Source organism: Monopterus albus, unplaced genomic scaffold, assembly GCF_001952655.1.
Source record: "Monopterus albus unplaced genomic scaffold, M_albus_1.0 scaffold161.1, whole genome shotgun sequence".
Taxonomy (NCBI): Eukaryota; Metazoa; Chordata; class Actinopteri; order Synbranchiformes; family Synbranchidae; genus Monopterus; species Monopterus albus.
The window spans coordinates 828,922-843,082 of NW_018128041.1; the positions used below are offsets into that span (position 1 = coordinate 828,922).

The window sequence follows — 14,161 nt, forward strand, 5'->3', positions numbered from 1 at the left end:
TATGCACTGATAAATTTACTGGATGTACATAAAGCTGATGATGCTCAAATATTGGCTGTAGGACTTGGACAGCTGCCGCCTGCGTTTGGACCCAGAACTCGGTCGCCATCGCTATGAAAGAAAGATCAGCTTTGCAGGTATCCTTGATGACGAAGATGGACATGATTCACTCAACAGCAGCAGCCACACTCTGAAGTCAGACACTACCTGTGATGAGAAGAAGCCCCAGGAAGTTCAAGGTGAGACCTGATGCCACACACACTGAGTCCGCTGGTTTATTATTGCCGTGTTTGCTTGTCACTCATTGATAATTATAGATGTTCTCCCCCCACTACACACATCTCCAGCACCCATCCGTAAGATTCGTATTGGAGGCTCCCGGTTGCTTCAAATTAAAGGGGCTCGCAGCTTTCGTGTGAAAAAAGGCGGCTCCCTGTCCTCCATACGCCGGGCAGGGAGCCTCAAGAGCACCAAACTGTCCCGGCAGGATTCTGAGTCGGAGAATGAAGAGGGGCTGCTGTCACAGACACAAAGCAGGGACACTGTAACTGACATAGGTAAGACATCGATGAAATGAATGTTGACATCAATCAGTACCATTACTAATTTCCTGTGATTGTATTTTTAAGGGTGCATGCATTCATTAAAGTTACATACTGTATAATGTTCATCATATGAATTAAAATGTTTGAAACAAATATTGTCTTTTACTACAGCACAAAATAGAACATGGGTGCTTTTCTTCCACTGGAGAACAGAGCCCCATGTTTCTGAATTTCTAGAACTGGCAGGCAGTTAAAAGAGGAAAAGACCATGAAAAACATATATGCATATGCTTTAAAGCTGTACAGGAGAATGGGCAGTGAACACTGCTGGAGGAACAATAACAGCAGACAATTTGCAACAGCAGTTTTTTTGAGACGAGAAACAAGTCAGATTTGGGTTAACAATTCAGTATTTTTCTTTATCACAAAAAGTTAGATTGCTTGAAAATGCACCTTAAATATCAAATGCAAACCACCATTCCCTCTCTTATAAGGGATTACATGGCTCATTTTAAACATTTGCATGCTTTTGTTACCTGCAGGCAGTCCCTTCAGCACGAGTGAACCCAGCATAGAGCCAGAGAGTACAGGCGGAGCAGAGGACAACTACCATCGCAACATGTCATGGCTCCATGTATGTGCATACTATACATGTGCATACTGTGCCTCTGTGCTACGTCTCACAGACTAAATCCTGCTCTCTTCAACTTTCTTGGCACAGATTATGATCCTGCTGTGCAACCAGCAGAGTTTCATCTGTACACACATAGACTTCTGCCATCCACGCTGCTACCAGCACCACAATCGCTCCTGTGCCCGTCTGGTCCGTGCTATTAAGCTCGTGTACGGTGAGACAGTAGACAGCCTGAGAGAGGACAGCTCTTCTTGCGGAAACATTGGGGCACGAGTTAAAAAGAGCAAAGAGGTTGGTCTGACAAACTGTCTGTCCTGTTTTAAAACTGATGGGATACATGGTTCACTAAAGTTTGTTTTAGGTGATGCTTTATAAAAGTGTCTGTGCCTTCAGTGTTCTGACAAGTCTTGCCTGAGGACCCCATCCATGAAGAGAAGGCCCAATGACCCCAACACAGAAGGGAAGAAGGATACGGGCATGCTCAAGTATATTCGTAACCAGGTCAATAGTTTTAGTTCATCATTATTGTTGTTATTATTGTTCTCTCCAAATGAGTCGAAGCCAAAGATGGGTATTGCATGATACTACAAGAAAAATCTACCTTGTTCTATCTTGGTCCACAGAGAGATGACTAGCTTTTAAAACATTCTTGAGACACTTCACACAAACACTAGCTATCTTATGTGCCATTACAAAAAATAAATAAAGCTTCAAATTAGTCTGTTGTGTATTTTGATTACTGGGTTTTTTGTGTCACTTTTGCAGCTTTTTTTTTCTTTTTGCAAAAATCATAAATGTCAAAATTTTCTAAGGTTTGTAGTGATGTTTATTGTATAATGCTGACACCAACTACACAGTTGTAATTATTTCAAACAAATCACTGTTGCCGGTGCAGGAATATTAAAAGAAAACAATGTCACATAGTATAACTTTAAAGAGACATTATTTTTGTGCTCCTCCTCACAATATTTTACCTTTAAGCCAATTCTATACTTGCCTGTGTTTCCTTCAGGTGATGAGTCTGTCACCAGCTCCCCTCTCTCTGCTGATCAAAGCAGCACCCATCCTGACTGATGACATGTATGGAGACATCCAGCCTGCAGCCTGGGAACTCTTGCTTAGTGTGGATGAACATATGGCAGCTGCTGCCGGTGAGTTGAGCATCAATGCTCTATCTGTAGGTTTGTACATGTCAGATTATGACACCCTCATAGTGTGTAAAAATTTGGACCTTGATATTCACTAGCTTTATATTCTAACAGTCGTCACATCTTTTTTCACTTTCCTTCCTGTTTACTTCCCTTCCATCACTTTTACCTCTTCTCTCCCTTTTTCTGAATCCCTCTTTTTGGGCCTCTCTCTTACCCTCTCTACTACTAATTGCTTTTTATTTGTCTCTCTACTCCTCCCCCTGACTCCTCTCCAGCTGCCATGTTCCTTCTGTGTGCAGTAAAGGTCCCTGATGCCGTGACTGAAATGATGATGGCAGAGTTCCAGCACCATGAGGCCTGCCAGCGCATCAACTCCATCCTAAAGTTTTACACACTGTGGCGTTTCCGCTACCAGGTGTGGCCTCGCATGGAGGAAGGAGCCCAGCAGATTTTTAAGGTACAGAATAATGATGATGTTTTTTAAGCTCTTTTAATTTATATTTATCCCCATAGTGAAAGATCTGTTTTCCCTTTGTCCTAGAGAGTTTAATAATCGGTCCTTAGACGACTGTTAGCTCTGTTTAGCCCTTACAGATATTTACTTTAGAACATATCATCTCAAAAACTAGGCTACTTTGATCCATTTAGTTCTAAATTTGTCCTTTGTTTCAGATCCCTCCACCCAGCATCAACTTCACTCTGCCATCTCCAATACTGGGCATGCCCTGTGTGCCCATATTTGACCCCCCCTGGGTGCCACAGAACACTGGCAGTGTCCAGGACCCAATCAATGAAGACCAGTCAGTAAGTCTCACTCCTGTATATATGGGTTGCCTAGTTATACTTACAGTACATTTGCAGTAGTACTTGCTAATACTAATAGAAAATTAGCAACATATTTTTAGATTGAGTGCATCAGTAATACCAAGAGCAGACACGATGCACTTTTGACACAACTTTTAAAACATATTTGTTATTGCTCTGCAATGCTCTGTAATGTGGACAACTGCACCAAGAAACCTGCTAATTTTAGAAAAACATACATTTTTGCAGTAGTTGTGATAAGTGGTAAAACAGGTTTCTTGGTGTTTCCTTTTACTTTCTTGTATATTCTATTAAAAAGCATGATCATAAAATTGTTTTATAGATTTTGATGAAGACCTGCAAGCACATGTTCTACAATTTGTCTATCGACTGTCTTTGTTTTTAGTATCCCACATTAATTCAGTCAGTCCATACCATAGTAAGTTGGTATTTCTGTCCAGATGTTTGTGCTGATGCATCTTGTTACCTCAGATCACCAATGACCGGAGAGAAAATATTCTCCATTGAGTGTTATTAGGTCATCGGGAGGTGGAGGTTTTCATCATGGATCAGAAGCTGGGGCAGTTTCATGGGACATTCAGCTAGTTGCATCTTGAGCAGTTATACACACCACACTCCAGAAGTACTCTAGTCCTTGCTCTGTTCGTAAGAAAAAAACATTAAAGCATGCAGTGGACATGCAGACGTTTTGTGTGTGGTATGCTGTTGATGCATGGTCAATGGATGAGAATGATTTTGATCTGTATGTTTTTCATATCATGTGTTCAGCCTATTTGAATATATATGTGTATGAACACTCTTGCAAATGCAGTGAGGCATTTACTGCACACAAGGTACAGTAAAATCTCCATATTCCACTTTGAATACAATTGTGTCACAATTTGTCATGACTGAAATTCCTATTCAGCACTAGAGCATGGGTTCAATGTGCTGGAGGAGAGTTACTGTATTCATTTCTTGTCTGGTCCTTTTACATTACAAAACGCTCCTTAGTTGTAACAGTAAATGTAGAATGGCTGTGCACATGCATTCCTGAAACAGTCAAACTGTCAGTTTTGTTTAAATTCTTGCATTTCTGAATTTCCTGTGTCTGCAAGTGCTATTTTGTCTCTGTGCTGTTTGATCCAACTCTACCATCCACACCACCATCCTTCCAGAAATCCTTCTCGGCAAGAGCAGTGTCACGTTCCCACCAGCGAGCTGAGCACATCCTGAAGAACCTGCAGCAAGAGGAAGAGAAGCGACGTCTGGGCCGCGAGGCCAGCATCATCACAGCCATACCTGTGGCTCAGGAGGCCTGTTATGAGCCCACATGCAGCCCACCGCCCGAGCAAGAGGAAGAAGGTGAGCCTACCGGGCACTTGAGCACATGTTGCACAGATACACACAAGTACTGAGGTCTGGGATTTGGCACATTGCTCTGTACACTGAGAGCATGTTGTTTTTTCCTTTTGTCTACATTGGTCATGTCTGACATTGATCCCACCAGCAGAAGAAGTGGTGAACCTGGCATCACGCCGCCTGTCTGTCAGCCCATCCTGTGCTTCTAGTAACTCCCACAGAAACTACTCTTTCCGTCGAGGCTCTGTGTGGTCTGTCCGCTCACTGGCCAGTGCTGACGGTGGGTAAAAAAAACCACTGAGGACAGTAACCTTTGTCATAGACCTATTTTGTTTGCTTGAAATAAAACTCAACTCAGTGTTTAATGAGAAGTTTTATTTGTTCATTTATTGTTTTTGTCAGATGAAGAGAACACAACAGAACACACTCCTACTCACCACATGCTACAACCACCCCAAGCTGTCTTCCCAGCATGCATCTGTGCTGCAGTCCTACCAATAGTACACCTCATGGAGGACGGGGAGGTACGAGAGGATGGTGTTGCTGGTAGGTCTCATGTGGAAAACAGTTTGTTTTGAGTCACTGCAGCCATCAGATATAAAATGTATTGAATAAAGTACCATTAGCACAGCACTGTGGCTACAAATATAAAAAATACATACGCTAGGTTTTTTTTTCTACATTATATCAGTCAGGTTGCAAAAAATACATTTATGTGTGGGTCATTCTAAATGCTCCATAGGCCGGTTCTTATTATCTGGTCGTATATTATATTTACAAGAACTATATTTGCAAGAACAGATACTTAGTTCAGTGTTTCTCTAGTGAGTGCTGTTGCCCAACAAATCCTGTGGAACTGCCTGATTGAAGATCCGGCACTGGTTCTCCGCCACTTCCTGGAGAAACTAACAGTGAGCAATAGACAGGTAACATCTGAAGAAGAAGCCCGACTTCAAATCTGATCAGTTAGAATCTGAAGTGAGACAAATGCACCATCTAAAAGCTCAAATGGGAAATGTACCTTCTGATGACTTGTGTTCCTTGTGTTGTCAGGATGAGCTCATGTACATGCTAAGGAAGCTCCTGCTCAATATTGGAGACCTGCCAGCCCAGACCTCTCACATCCTCTTCAATTACCTGGTGAAGCAACAAAAAACTAATTTTCTTTTACTCATATCTTTATTAATGTTATCTTCACTTTTCTTTAAACTTTCATTTAACCATCAGGCCACTGATTCAAATTTCACTCTAAGGTGGGACTGGTCATGTATTTTGTGCGCACTCCGTGTGAGTGGGGAATGGACGCCATCTCGGCCACATTAACTTTCCTGTGGGAGGTGGTCGGCTATGTGGAGGGGCTGTTCTTCAAAGACCTAAAGCAGACCATGAAGAAGGAACAGTGTGAGGTCAAACTGCTGGTCACTGCATCCATGCCAGGTGAAGTGACTGATACCGCTGATGTTTGTGATAATACTGGCTTTTGATAGGATGCAAGTAATGCTAATGGTTAACTTCATATCTCACTGAGACTCCAAATATAATCTACAGTTGAGATCTAGCTGAGTCAAATTTGCCAAATTTTATTAAAATAGACCGAAGTAGTATTTTTGTAGCATCAATAATACGTCAATAATACTTATCTTGTGTACTGTCAATGCAGGGACCAAGACACTGGTTGTGCATGGGCAGAATGAATGTGACATCCCAACACAGCTCCCAGTCCATGAAGACACCCAGTTTGAAGCTCTGCTGAAGGTAATAACACTGCTGGACCCCACTGGGCTGTCACTTTGTTTCTATGATGTAGACAAGGTATGACTCTGACCCATCTAACATTTAGTAATCTAGGAATTTAAGTTCATCACTGGATGAAAAGAAACTAAATAGCAAACAATTAAGTCATATAAGGGACCTTAAGTCAGCTAATGGAAGAAGTTTAGCTCCCTACCCCCAAAGACCTCTGCTTATCAAAGTTGAGGAAGAGGGTGGAAAAATTCTTGGTTGATTCTTCACATCCTGGTCCCTCTTTTTTCCCCCAGCAGTTCCCAGCTAAGAAGAGACCTAGAGTGAGAGCTCTAAAAACTAGGACCAGCCACCACCTTCTTACTTTTTTTCCTCAGGCCATTCCCCTTTTAAATAATGACCCTTCTGTCATCTCTCTGCTTTAAGTAGCAGTACATGCACTCTATTATTCATAGCGCAGTGCACCTCATGGCTTTCCCTTGACATAATCTCTTCTGTGTCAGATTTTTACTCTTTTTTTTTTTTATCATGTGTATTGTTGTCAGTGGATATACAGTATGCACTTTAAATGTTGTTCACCCTTAATATTAATATTGTTTAATTTATTAGACTTCTTACAACTTGTGTATAGCCCTTATGTACTGTATTGTTTTTGATATGTTAATAATTTCTGTGATTTTATTATGTGGAAACAGCACCAAAAGAAATTCCTTGTATACTTGATGAATAAAGATTTTGACTGATTGATGTCTCCTCTTTTGTCTATCAGGAGTGCCTTGAGTTCTTCAACATCCCTGAAGCCAGATCAGCACACTTCTTTCTCATGGACAAACGGTGGAACCTTATTCATTATAACAAGGTAGACACAATGAAATTGGCTTTATTTGGAGTTGCATTTTATTCATTTATCTGTTGACAAATGTATCAACAGCAGTTACATGAGCTGTTTAGTATTGGCATAAGCTGGAATAGGAGGAGGATGAAAACTGTGTGTGCGTGATCTGTTAAGTCTTGATACACAACAGCAGCGGAGAAATAGCTGGGCTATATTGCTCATCTTGGTTTTATTGCAGTGTTTTATCATTTTCCATTTAATTGCTATCCACCACCTGTAGACATATGTAAGAGACATCTACCCCTTCCGGAGGTCAGTCTCTCCCCAGCTCAACCTGGTGTGCATGCTACCTGAGAAAGGACAGGAGCTTATCCAGAAACAGGTATGGAAGATATAACCTTTGACAATTCAGTCTCTGTGAAATTAGTCTGCATTAAATGAACCCCCTGGAGAAATGGAAATCGGGGAGCCAACATGATAAAGGCATGGTCTTAGTGTCTGCTTTTTTCACTCATTTTTTCTTATTTGTTCTTTTTCTAGGTGTTTTCCCGTAAACTAGAGGAGGTCGGTCGTGTCCTCTTCCTCATCTCCCTAACCCAACACATGCCAGCTGTCCACAAGCAATCCCATGTTTCCCTGCTCCAGGAAGACCTCCTGCGCCTGCCATCCTTCCCACGAACTGCCATTGACGCAGAGTTCTCCTTGTTCAATGAGCCACAAGGTGAGACAGAGACACTGAATTCTTGTATATTTGCTTAGAAGTGTTATGATTATTTTATTTTTTATTTTTTAACCTCTTCCAGGGAAGGAGCTGTTTGGTTTGGACACCCTCCACAAGGTGCTGTGGATCACATTGCTGGAAGAGATGTTTCTGGGCATGCCCAGTGAGTATCCCTGGGGCGACGAGATGATGCTGTTCCTCAATGTCTTCAATGGGGCGCTGCTGCTGCACCCAGAAGACAGCTCCCTCCTCAGGCAGTACACAGCCACTGCCATCAACACCGCTGTTCACTTCAACCACCTCTTTTCTCTGAGTGGTTACCAGTGGATCCTGCCAACTATGCTGCAGGTACAGTACAGATATGTGTGTCCTGCAGCTAAATTCATTTCTGCAGCTAATAAAGCCAAAGAGACAAATTAATTCAATCTAACAAATAAAAAACAGGACTGCCATATTATATTGCGAAGCAACAATGAAATGCTGTGATGTATCAAAGCTACCAGTCTTCAGTGCATGTAATCTTGGCATGTCTGCACATATAAAAGCATGTGAGGGACCAAGCTGGCAGGCAGGATAAGCCACAAGTATGTTTTTAAAGGTTTTATTTACCCAAAATAAAGGAAATAATCATTTACAAAATATATAATAAAGTTCTAGGCCCATAAAAGAGGTCGGCTAAACCAAACTAGACTCAGGCAGTACTTTACAGACAAAGGATAACTCAACAAACTGAATGAGCAAACTGACCTGACTAAACATAAAATACTGGCTTATCAGACCATTTTGAAACAAGAGATATAATCAAGACAAACATTAACAAATGGACTATAAATACAGTACAACAAAACAGGATATTTAGCCTTATCAGTTTACATAAAGAAAGAAATAATCAACCTCTCTAAACTAGAACCCCTACTCCCCACCCCTGTGCTGTCAAAGCTCTTGGTCTGGTTCTTGGCTTGGGCTTCTGCATATAAGAAGGCTGAACTCTTAGCCGCATGTTTTACCAAACCAGGATGTGGAAGTTCAGGAAACTCAAAATGCAAAGTGAGGTAAATTAATATTACACCTAAAAACAAGCAAATAAATGACAAACAGCATTAACTATACGTGTGCACTTCATTTAGCAAATACTGCTGTGTCCGGAGTATTAATAAACTAAATTCTAAATCAAGCAAACTGATTGTTTATATTCTTTAACTAACCAGTGTTTGCAAATGAAAATAACTAAATGTAATAATGTAAACGTAGCCCACAGTGCTAACTAGCATAACACAGGAAACAGCACCTGGGGTTGGATATGTCACAAAGACCTGGTTACAGTGTTTAAAATTTGCTGTACGACTGTTTAATTTTCTTAGCAGAGAGGGGAGGAGTCATATGGTGTAAATAGTATGTATCTGAAACTTCACATCTATACAGTACAGTATGGATAAGAGACACCACCTTTGTTCTAATAGTGGAATTAAGGGAGTCAAAGTCAGGATTAAATACAATGCCAAACATCTTAGAAATGACAATAATGATTAGGAATTATCATTGATTTGATTTGATTTATTCTTTCAAACATGCAGAACAAATGACATCAACACACACACATGATTACACAAAGCCAACCACTGCTAATCCAGAATCAGTTTGCTTATACCCCTATAAATTATGTTGCTTACAAATCTGTGTCCCAAATCACTTTTCTCACCCATCAGGTCAAGAATATCTACCGTTGTCCTTTGTCACAAACCCATCGTTGTAAGAAAATGCTCTCTCTCTATTGCTGTGGCAGGTTTATGCTGACTATGAGAGCAACCCTTTACTGAGGCAGGGCATTGAGTTTTGCTGCCGACAGTTCTACATCCTCCACCGCAAACCTTTCATCCTGCAGCTGTTTGCAAGTGTGGCTCCACTGCTGGAATTCACAGTAAGCATACAAACATACACATGTTCCAATGAATGTGGTCTTTACCTCCCTAATACACACATACCTTGTGTTTTTATTCCCCGATGGCTGGCTGCAATTTGTGAATTCAGCTTAATTGATTGTCTCTGTGTTCATTTTCCATCGCAGACCAGCACCAGTACTGGTCTGTCCAAAGGAGTGTCAGCACAGTGTCTTTTTGACCTGCTGGTCTCTCTGGAGGGGGAGACGCAGGACGCCCTGGATGCTCTGGAGCTCGTCAAGGCTGAGAAACCTCTACGATCTCTCGGTAAACTGTTGTTCATGCACTCTGTGAATTTAAATTCTACAAACAAAACCCAATTAAGGGTTATGCTCTTTTTTTTCTTCCTCCAGATTTTTGTTATGGTAACGAGGACTTGGCCTTTTCTATCAGTGAGGCCATCAAGCTGTGTGTTACTGTAGTTGCCTACGCCCCCGAATCCTTCAGAAGGTACAGTATGTGCGCACACTATGCATCCTCTTCTTCCTCTTGTTCTGCATCTACAGCTTTTCTCTAACAGTTACTTTCTGTTCCACTCTGATCTGCATGTGTCTCTCCAGTCTCCAGATGCTCATGGTGTTGGAGGCCTTGGTTCCCTGCTACCTCCAGAAGCTGAAAAGCAACACAGTTACAATGGAGTCAGCCTCAGCTGCCAGGGACGAGATTGCAGCCATCGCTGCTTTGGCCACATCATTACAGGCCTTGCTCTACAGCTCAGAGGCCCTCACCAGGTCTGACTCTCACCATTGCTAACACAAAGTAAATAGCAAAATGAGGCTGGGATATTAGCCTGTAACAGCCTGTGAGAGCACAACAGAATGTTGTTTTGTTGATAAGGATGTTATTCTTTTAGATGCTTTCAATCATCATAATTTTATCAACCCGTCCTCCACAGACCCATGACAGCCCCTCAGATGTCTCGCTGCGATCAGGGCCATAAGGGAGGCACTACAGCCAACCATGCCATGTCAGGAGGGGTCAACATGAGGTCAGAACCATAACATGTTCAGCTGCAGGACATGATTTAACTCCACAATAGATGGATAGGATGTAAATGTGGAGAGTGAAAGTCAAGCCTGCGGTCCTGTTTGTGTTCCCAGAGACAATCTCCACCTGCTGGAGGAGGGCCAGGGCATGCCCAGAGAGGAGCTGGACGAACGCATCGCAAGGGAGGAGTTCCGCCGGCCACGGGAGTCCCTCTTAAACATCTGCACCGAGTTTTACAAACAGTGCGGACCACGACTCAAAATCCTGCAGAATGTTGCCGGCGAGCCCCGGGTCACAGCCTTGGAGCTGCTGGACATCAAGTCCCATATGAGGTGAGGAGATTTATGACTGATTTCAAAGCATTTTTCATCACATTCACTGATAAGTTGATTGTTGTTTCTCAAAGGGGGGAAGGGAGTGTGTGACTTATTCATCTTCACTACCTACATTATCTTCCCAGTCATACAGGCAATGCTCCAATCAAATAACAGCTTTTGTACCTCTAGTCAAATACCACCATGTCCTCAAGGTGGATCTGTGTGTCCAATAATCTATCATGAATGGAATGGAAATTAAGCAAACAGCCACAAACATGTTACAAACTGGCAGGGAGCAGGTAGAAGTGACTGGTACTGTATAAACACTGACTAGGGATGATGAGGAAAGTGGGAACAGGTGTATAAGTAAGCAGGGAAGGTAAGGTGACTGGGAATAGAGGGACAGTTTGAGGACATGTGGTAGCTGGATGGAGTAATACATATAAATGGCCAAAAGAAATGGGACTGAGGCAGCACTATCAAGTTCCACTGACTGTGCGTCTGTCTCGGTCTTTCCCAGGCTGGCAGAGATCGCCCACGCCCTGCTGAAGCTCGCACCTTACGACACCCTGACCATGGAGAGCCGAGGGCTGCGGCGCTACATCATGGAGATGCTGCCCATCACTGACTGGTCCTCCGAGGCCATCCGCCCCGCTCTCATCCTCATCCTCAAGAGGCTGGACCGCATGTTCAACAAAATCCACAAGATGCCTACGCTCAGGTGCGCTCGCCCACAGGCATTATGCACCAGGTCTGTTGAATACAATCTCAATTCTCTCCCTGTGAGTGTATCGTGCTGTACCAGTGCCGTGGTGTGTACAGTAGATAGACAGCTTCTTGGTACTGTCCTCTGTAGCGCTGCCTTCATGGGTGATGTACCGTAAGTGTTGCTGTGGTCTGTTATTGTGCAGGCACATCTGGGTGTGTGAGGAATTACATTCATACATGAGTGTGTGAAGATGTGTGTACTAAGAATGGATCGCTGGCAGTGTTCTCTCTAAGTCAGTGGTGTCCAGTAAGAGAGTTGTACATTTTTAATTGAGACCAGCACTACAGTGGGGATGTTAGCATGCAGTTAGAGGTGTCATTTCCGATACCAAAACTCTTGCTATTTTACCTAATAGGGTACTTGCTAATACTTTTCTTTTTAAGCTTTGTTCTTTGGACACTTGTTCATATGCTAATCCTTTGTTAAAGTTTTACAAAAAATATATTTAAACAAATAAACATATTGAAATATTTCAAATGTGTATAATAAAAGTAAATCTTCAAATATAATAGCAAGTATTGAGATGTTTCATAATGTACTTAATTGCTCTAATTTACAGCTGGAAATATGGCAAATTTTAATGAACGGTCTATTCCACAGATATTTTTTCTATGGCACCTCTCAGCACTTACATATAATATTACCCTTTAGCTGTAATATTGTAAGCTGGAATACAATTTTGATTGGACTATAGGAGAGACATTTAACTACTGTATGTAAAAGTAAACTGTTCCAACACATTTAACGACACCAGAAACAGCCTCACAACTCGCCATGGGTACAGGATCAACAAACATTTTACATTACAAGTTTCACTAAGTCTCTTCCGGGGCTTGTATATGAGATTACATGACAGAGTGTAGGTACATATACCACTTGTGCAATACTGCATCTGTTATTTGGTGTGTCAAGTTGCCTGCATGCAAGATTTCTTTTTCTTTTCTGATTTGCTGTGAATAACCCAGTTAAGATTTTTATGAACTAGGACTCTTCACAAGTTGAACAGGATGCAGCAAAAGTAATGCAAAAAAATAAACATATATGAAAACCTTGCTCCTCTTCCATTACTTCACGTGACTCCATTGAATCAGAGGGAACACTGGTCACAGGTGTGTGTGCTTTACACCTGGATCTGTTGCTGCTGCAGTGTTGAGTTGGCTATGTTTGTGAGCTTTGCGATATTGCTGTCAGGGCCTTTATTCAGGTCATAAAGGTTGTGATTACGTACATGTGAGGTAATCATTGCTTCGCTGCTTTAAAGATGTATCTATTTGATAATGTGGATGTTATGCCGCACTCAAGCCATGCCTGATAGAATGTCTTTTTCTAGTAAACAGTGTATAATTTCTTTTCATCCCACATGACTTGAATGTGGCATTCTTGTTTATCTTTTATTTCAATCCATAACAATGTTCTTTTATTTGCGTGCGGGATGGTGGTGTATGGTTGTGTGTCTTCCAGGAGACAGGTGGAGTGGGAGGCAGCCAGCAGCCTGATTGAAGGTATCTGTCTGACCCTGCAACGACAGCCAATCATCTCTTTCCTCCCACACCTTCGATCACTCATCAATGTCTGCGTCAACCTGGTATGGCAACCCACAACTGTTCTGTTACCTCCCAGGTTCTTGGCATGGTTTTTAAGATATAATTTACATGTGTTGTCAGGTGATGGGTGTGGTTGGACCCTCCAGTGTGGCAGATGGGCTACCTCTGCTCCATCTCAGCCCCTACCTCTCCCCTCCACTGCCCTTCAGCACAGCAGTGGTCCGGCTGGTGGCCCTGCAGATTCAGGTGGGCCTCAACTAACTCTTCATCAAAAAGCCACCCATAAATAATCTGTTCAATTTACCTAATAAGTGCTTAACTTTTGCTTCTTCCATTTTTCCCATCCTAGGCTTTGAAGGATGACTTCCCTCTCAGTCATGTGATCTCACCTTTTACCAATCAAGAGAGGCGAGAGGGGATGCTGCTCAACCTGCTTATTCCCTTTGTACTGACAGTGGGGTCTGGAAGCAAAGGTAAACACTTCAGCTCTGATATAAAATACACAGTAATTCTAGCTTTACAGCCACATACAGTCTTATGCAAAAGTTTAGGCACCCCGATGATGTGTCAAAAGGTGTGCCCTCAGTTCTCAGGTTAATTTTTACTGAGTAAGTTTCCCAGATCTCTGTGTAATTCAGTTGTTTTCATAAAATCATGCTTTTTGTTATTGACTTTATATTGGCATTTTTGTCATGATTTTAATTTAATTGTTTAATTATGATCATGTGGCATATATTATGTAATAAGATAAATGATGTCAGTCCACAACTTACAGTTTTTGCTGCCTATTGTGGAAAAAGATTCTAACTATA

The 14,161-nt window shown here is 42.0% G+C and overlaps 1 protein-coding gene across 1 annotated transcript in view; it reads left to right on the top strand.

The window, feature by feature from the left end:
- unc80 (unc-80 homolog (C. elegans)) overlaps positions 1-14,161 on the top strand; it is a 58,813-nt gene that overhangs the window by 36,084 nt on the left and 8,568 nt on the right. The window contains 29 exon segments of the mRNA XM_020615285.1: positions 62-239; positions 318-557; positions 1,088-1,179; positions 1,267-1,470; positions 1,573-1,680; positions 2,192-2,330; positions 2,606-2,787; positions 3,003-3,134; positions 4,313-4,499; positions 4,645-4,776; positions 4,899-5,042; positions 5,322-5,422; positions 5,550-5,636; positions 5,750-5,933; positions 6,157-6,251; positions 7,009-7,098; positions 7,355-7,456; positions 7,615-7,795; positions 7,878-8,143; positions 9,579-9,713; positions 9,861-9,999; positions 10,086-10,182; positions 10,293-10,463; positions 10,628-10,720; positions 10,833-11,051; positions 11,557-11,757; positions 13,267-13,390; positions 13,470-13,595; positions 13,699-13,822. Of these exon segments, the coding sequence (XP_020470941.1) occupies positions 62-239; positions 318-557; positions 1,088-1,179; positions 1,267-1,470; positions 1,573-1,680; positions 2,192-2,330; positions 2,606-2,787; positions 3,003-3,134; positions 4,313-4,499; positions 4,645-4,776; positions 4,899-5,042; positions 5,322-5,422; positions 5,550-5,636; positions 5,750-5,933; positions 6,157-6,251; positions 7,009-7,098; positions 7,355-7,456; positions 7,615-7,795; positions 7,878-8,143; positions 9,579-9,713; positions 9,861-9,999; positions 10,086-10,182; positions 10,293-10,463; positions 10,628-10,720; positions 10,833-11,051; positions 11,557-11,757; positions 13,267-13,390; positions 13,470-13,595; positions 13,699-13,822 (4,273 nt within the window).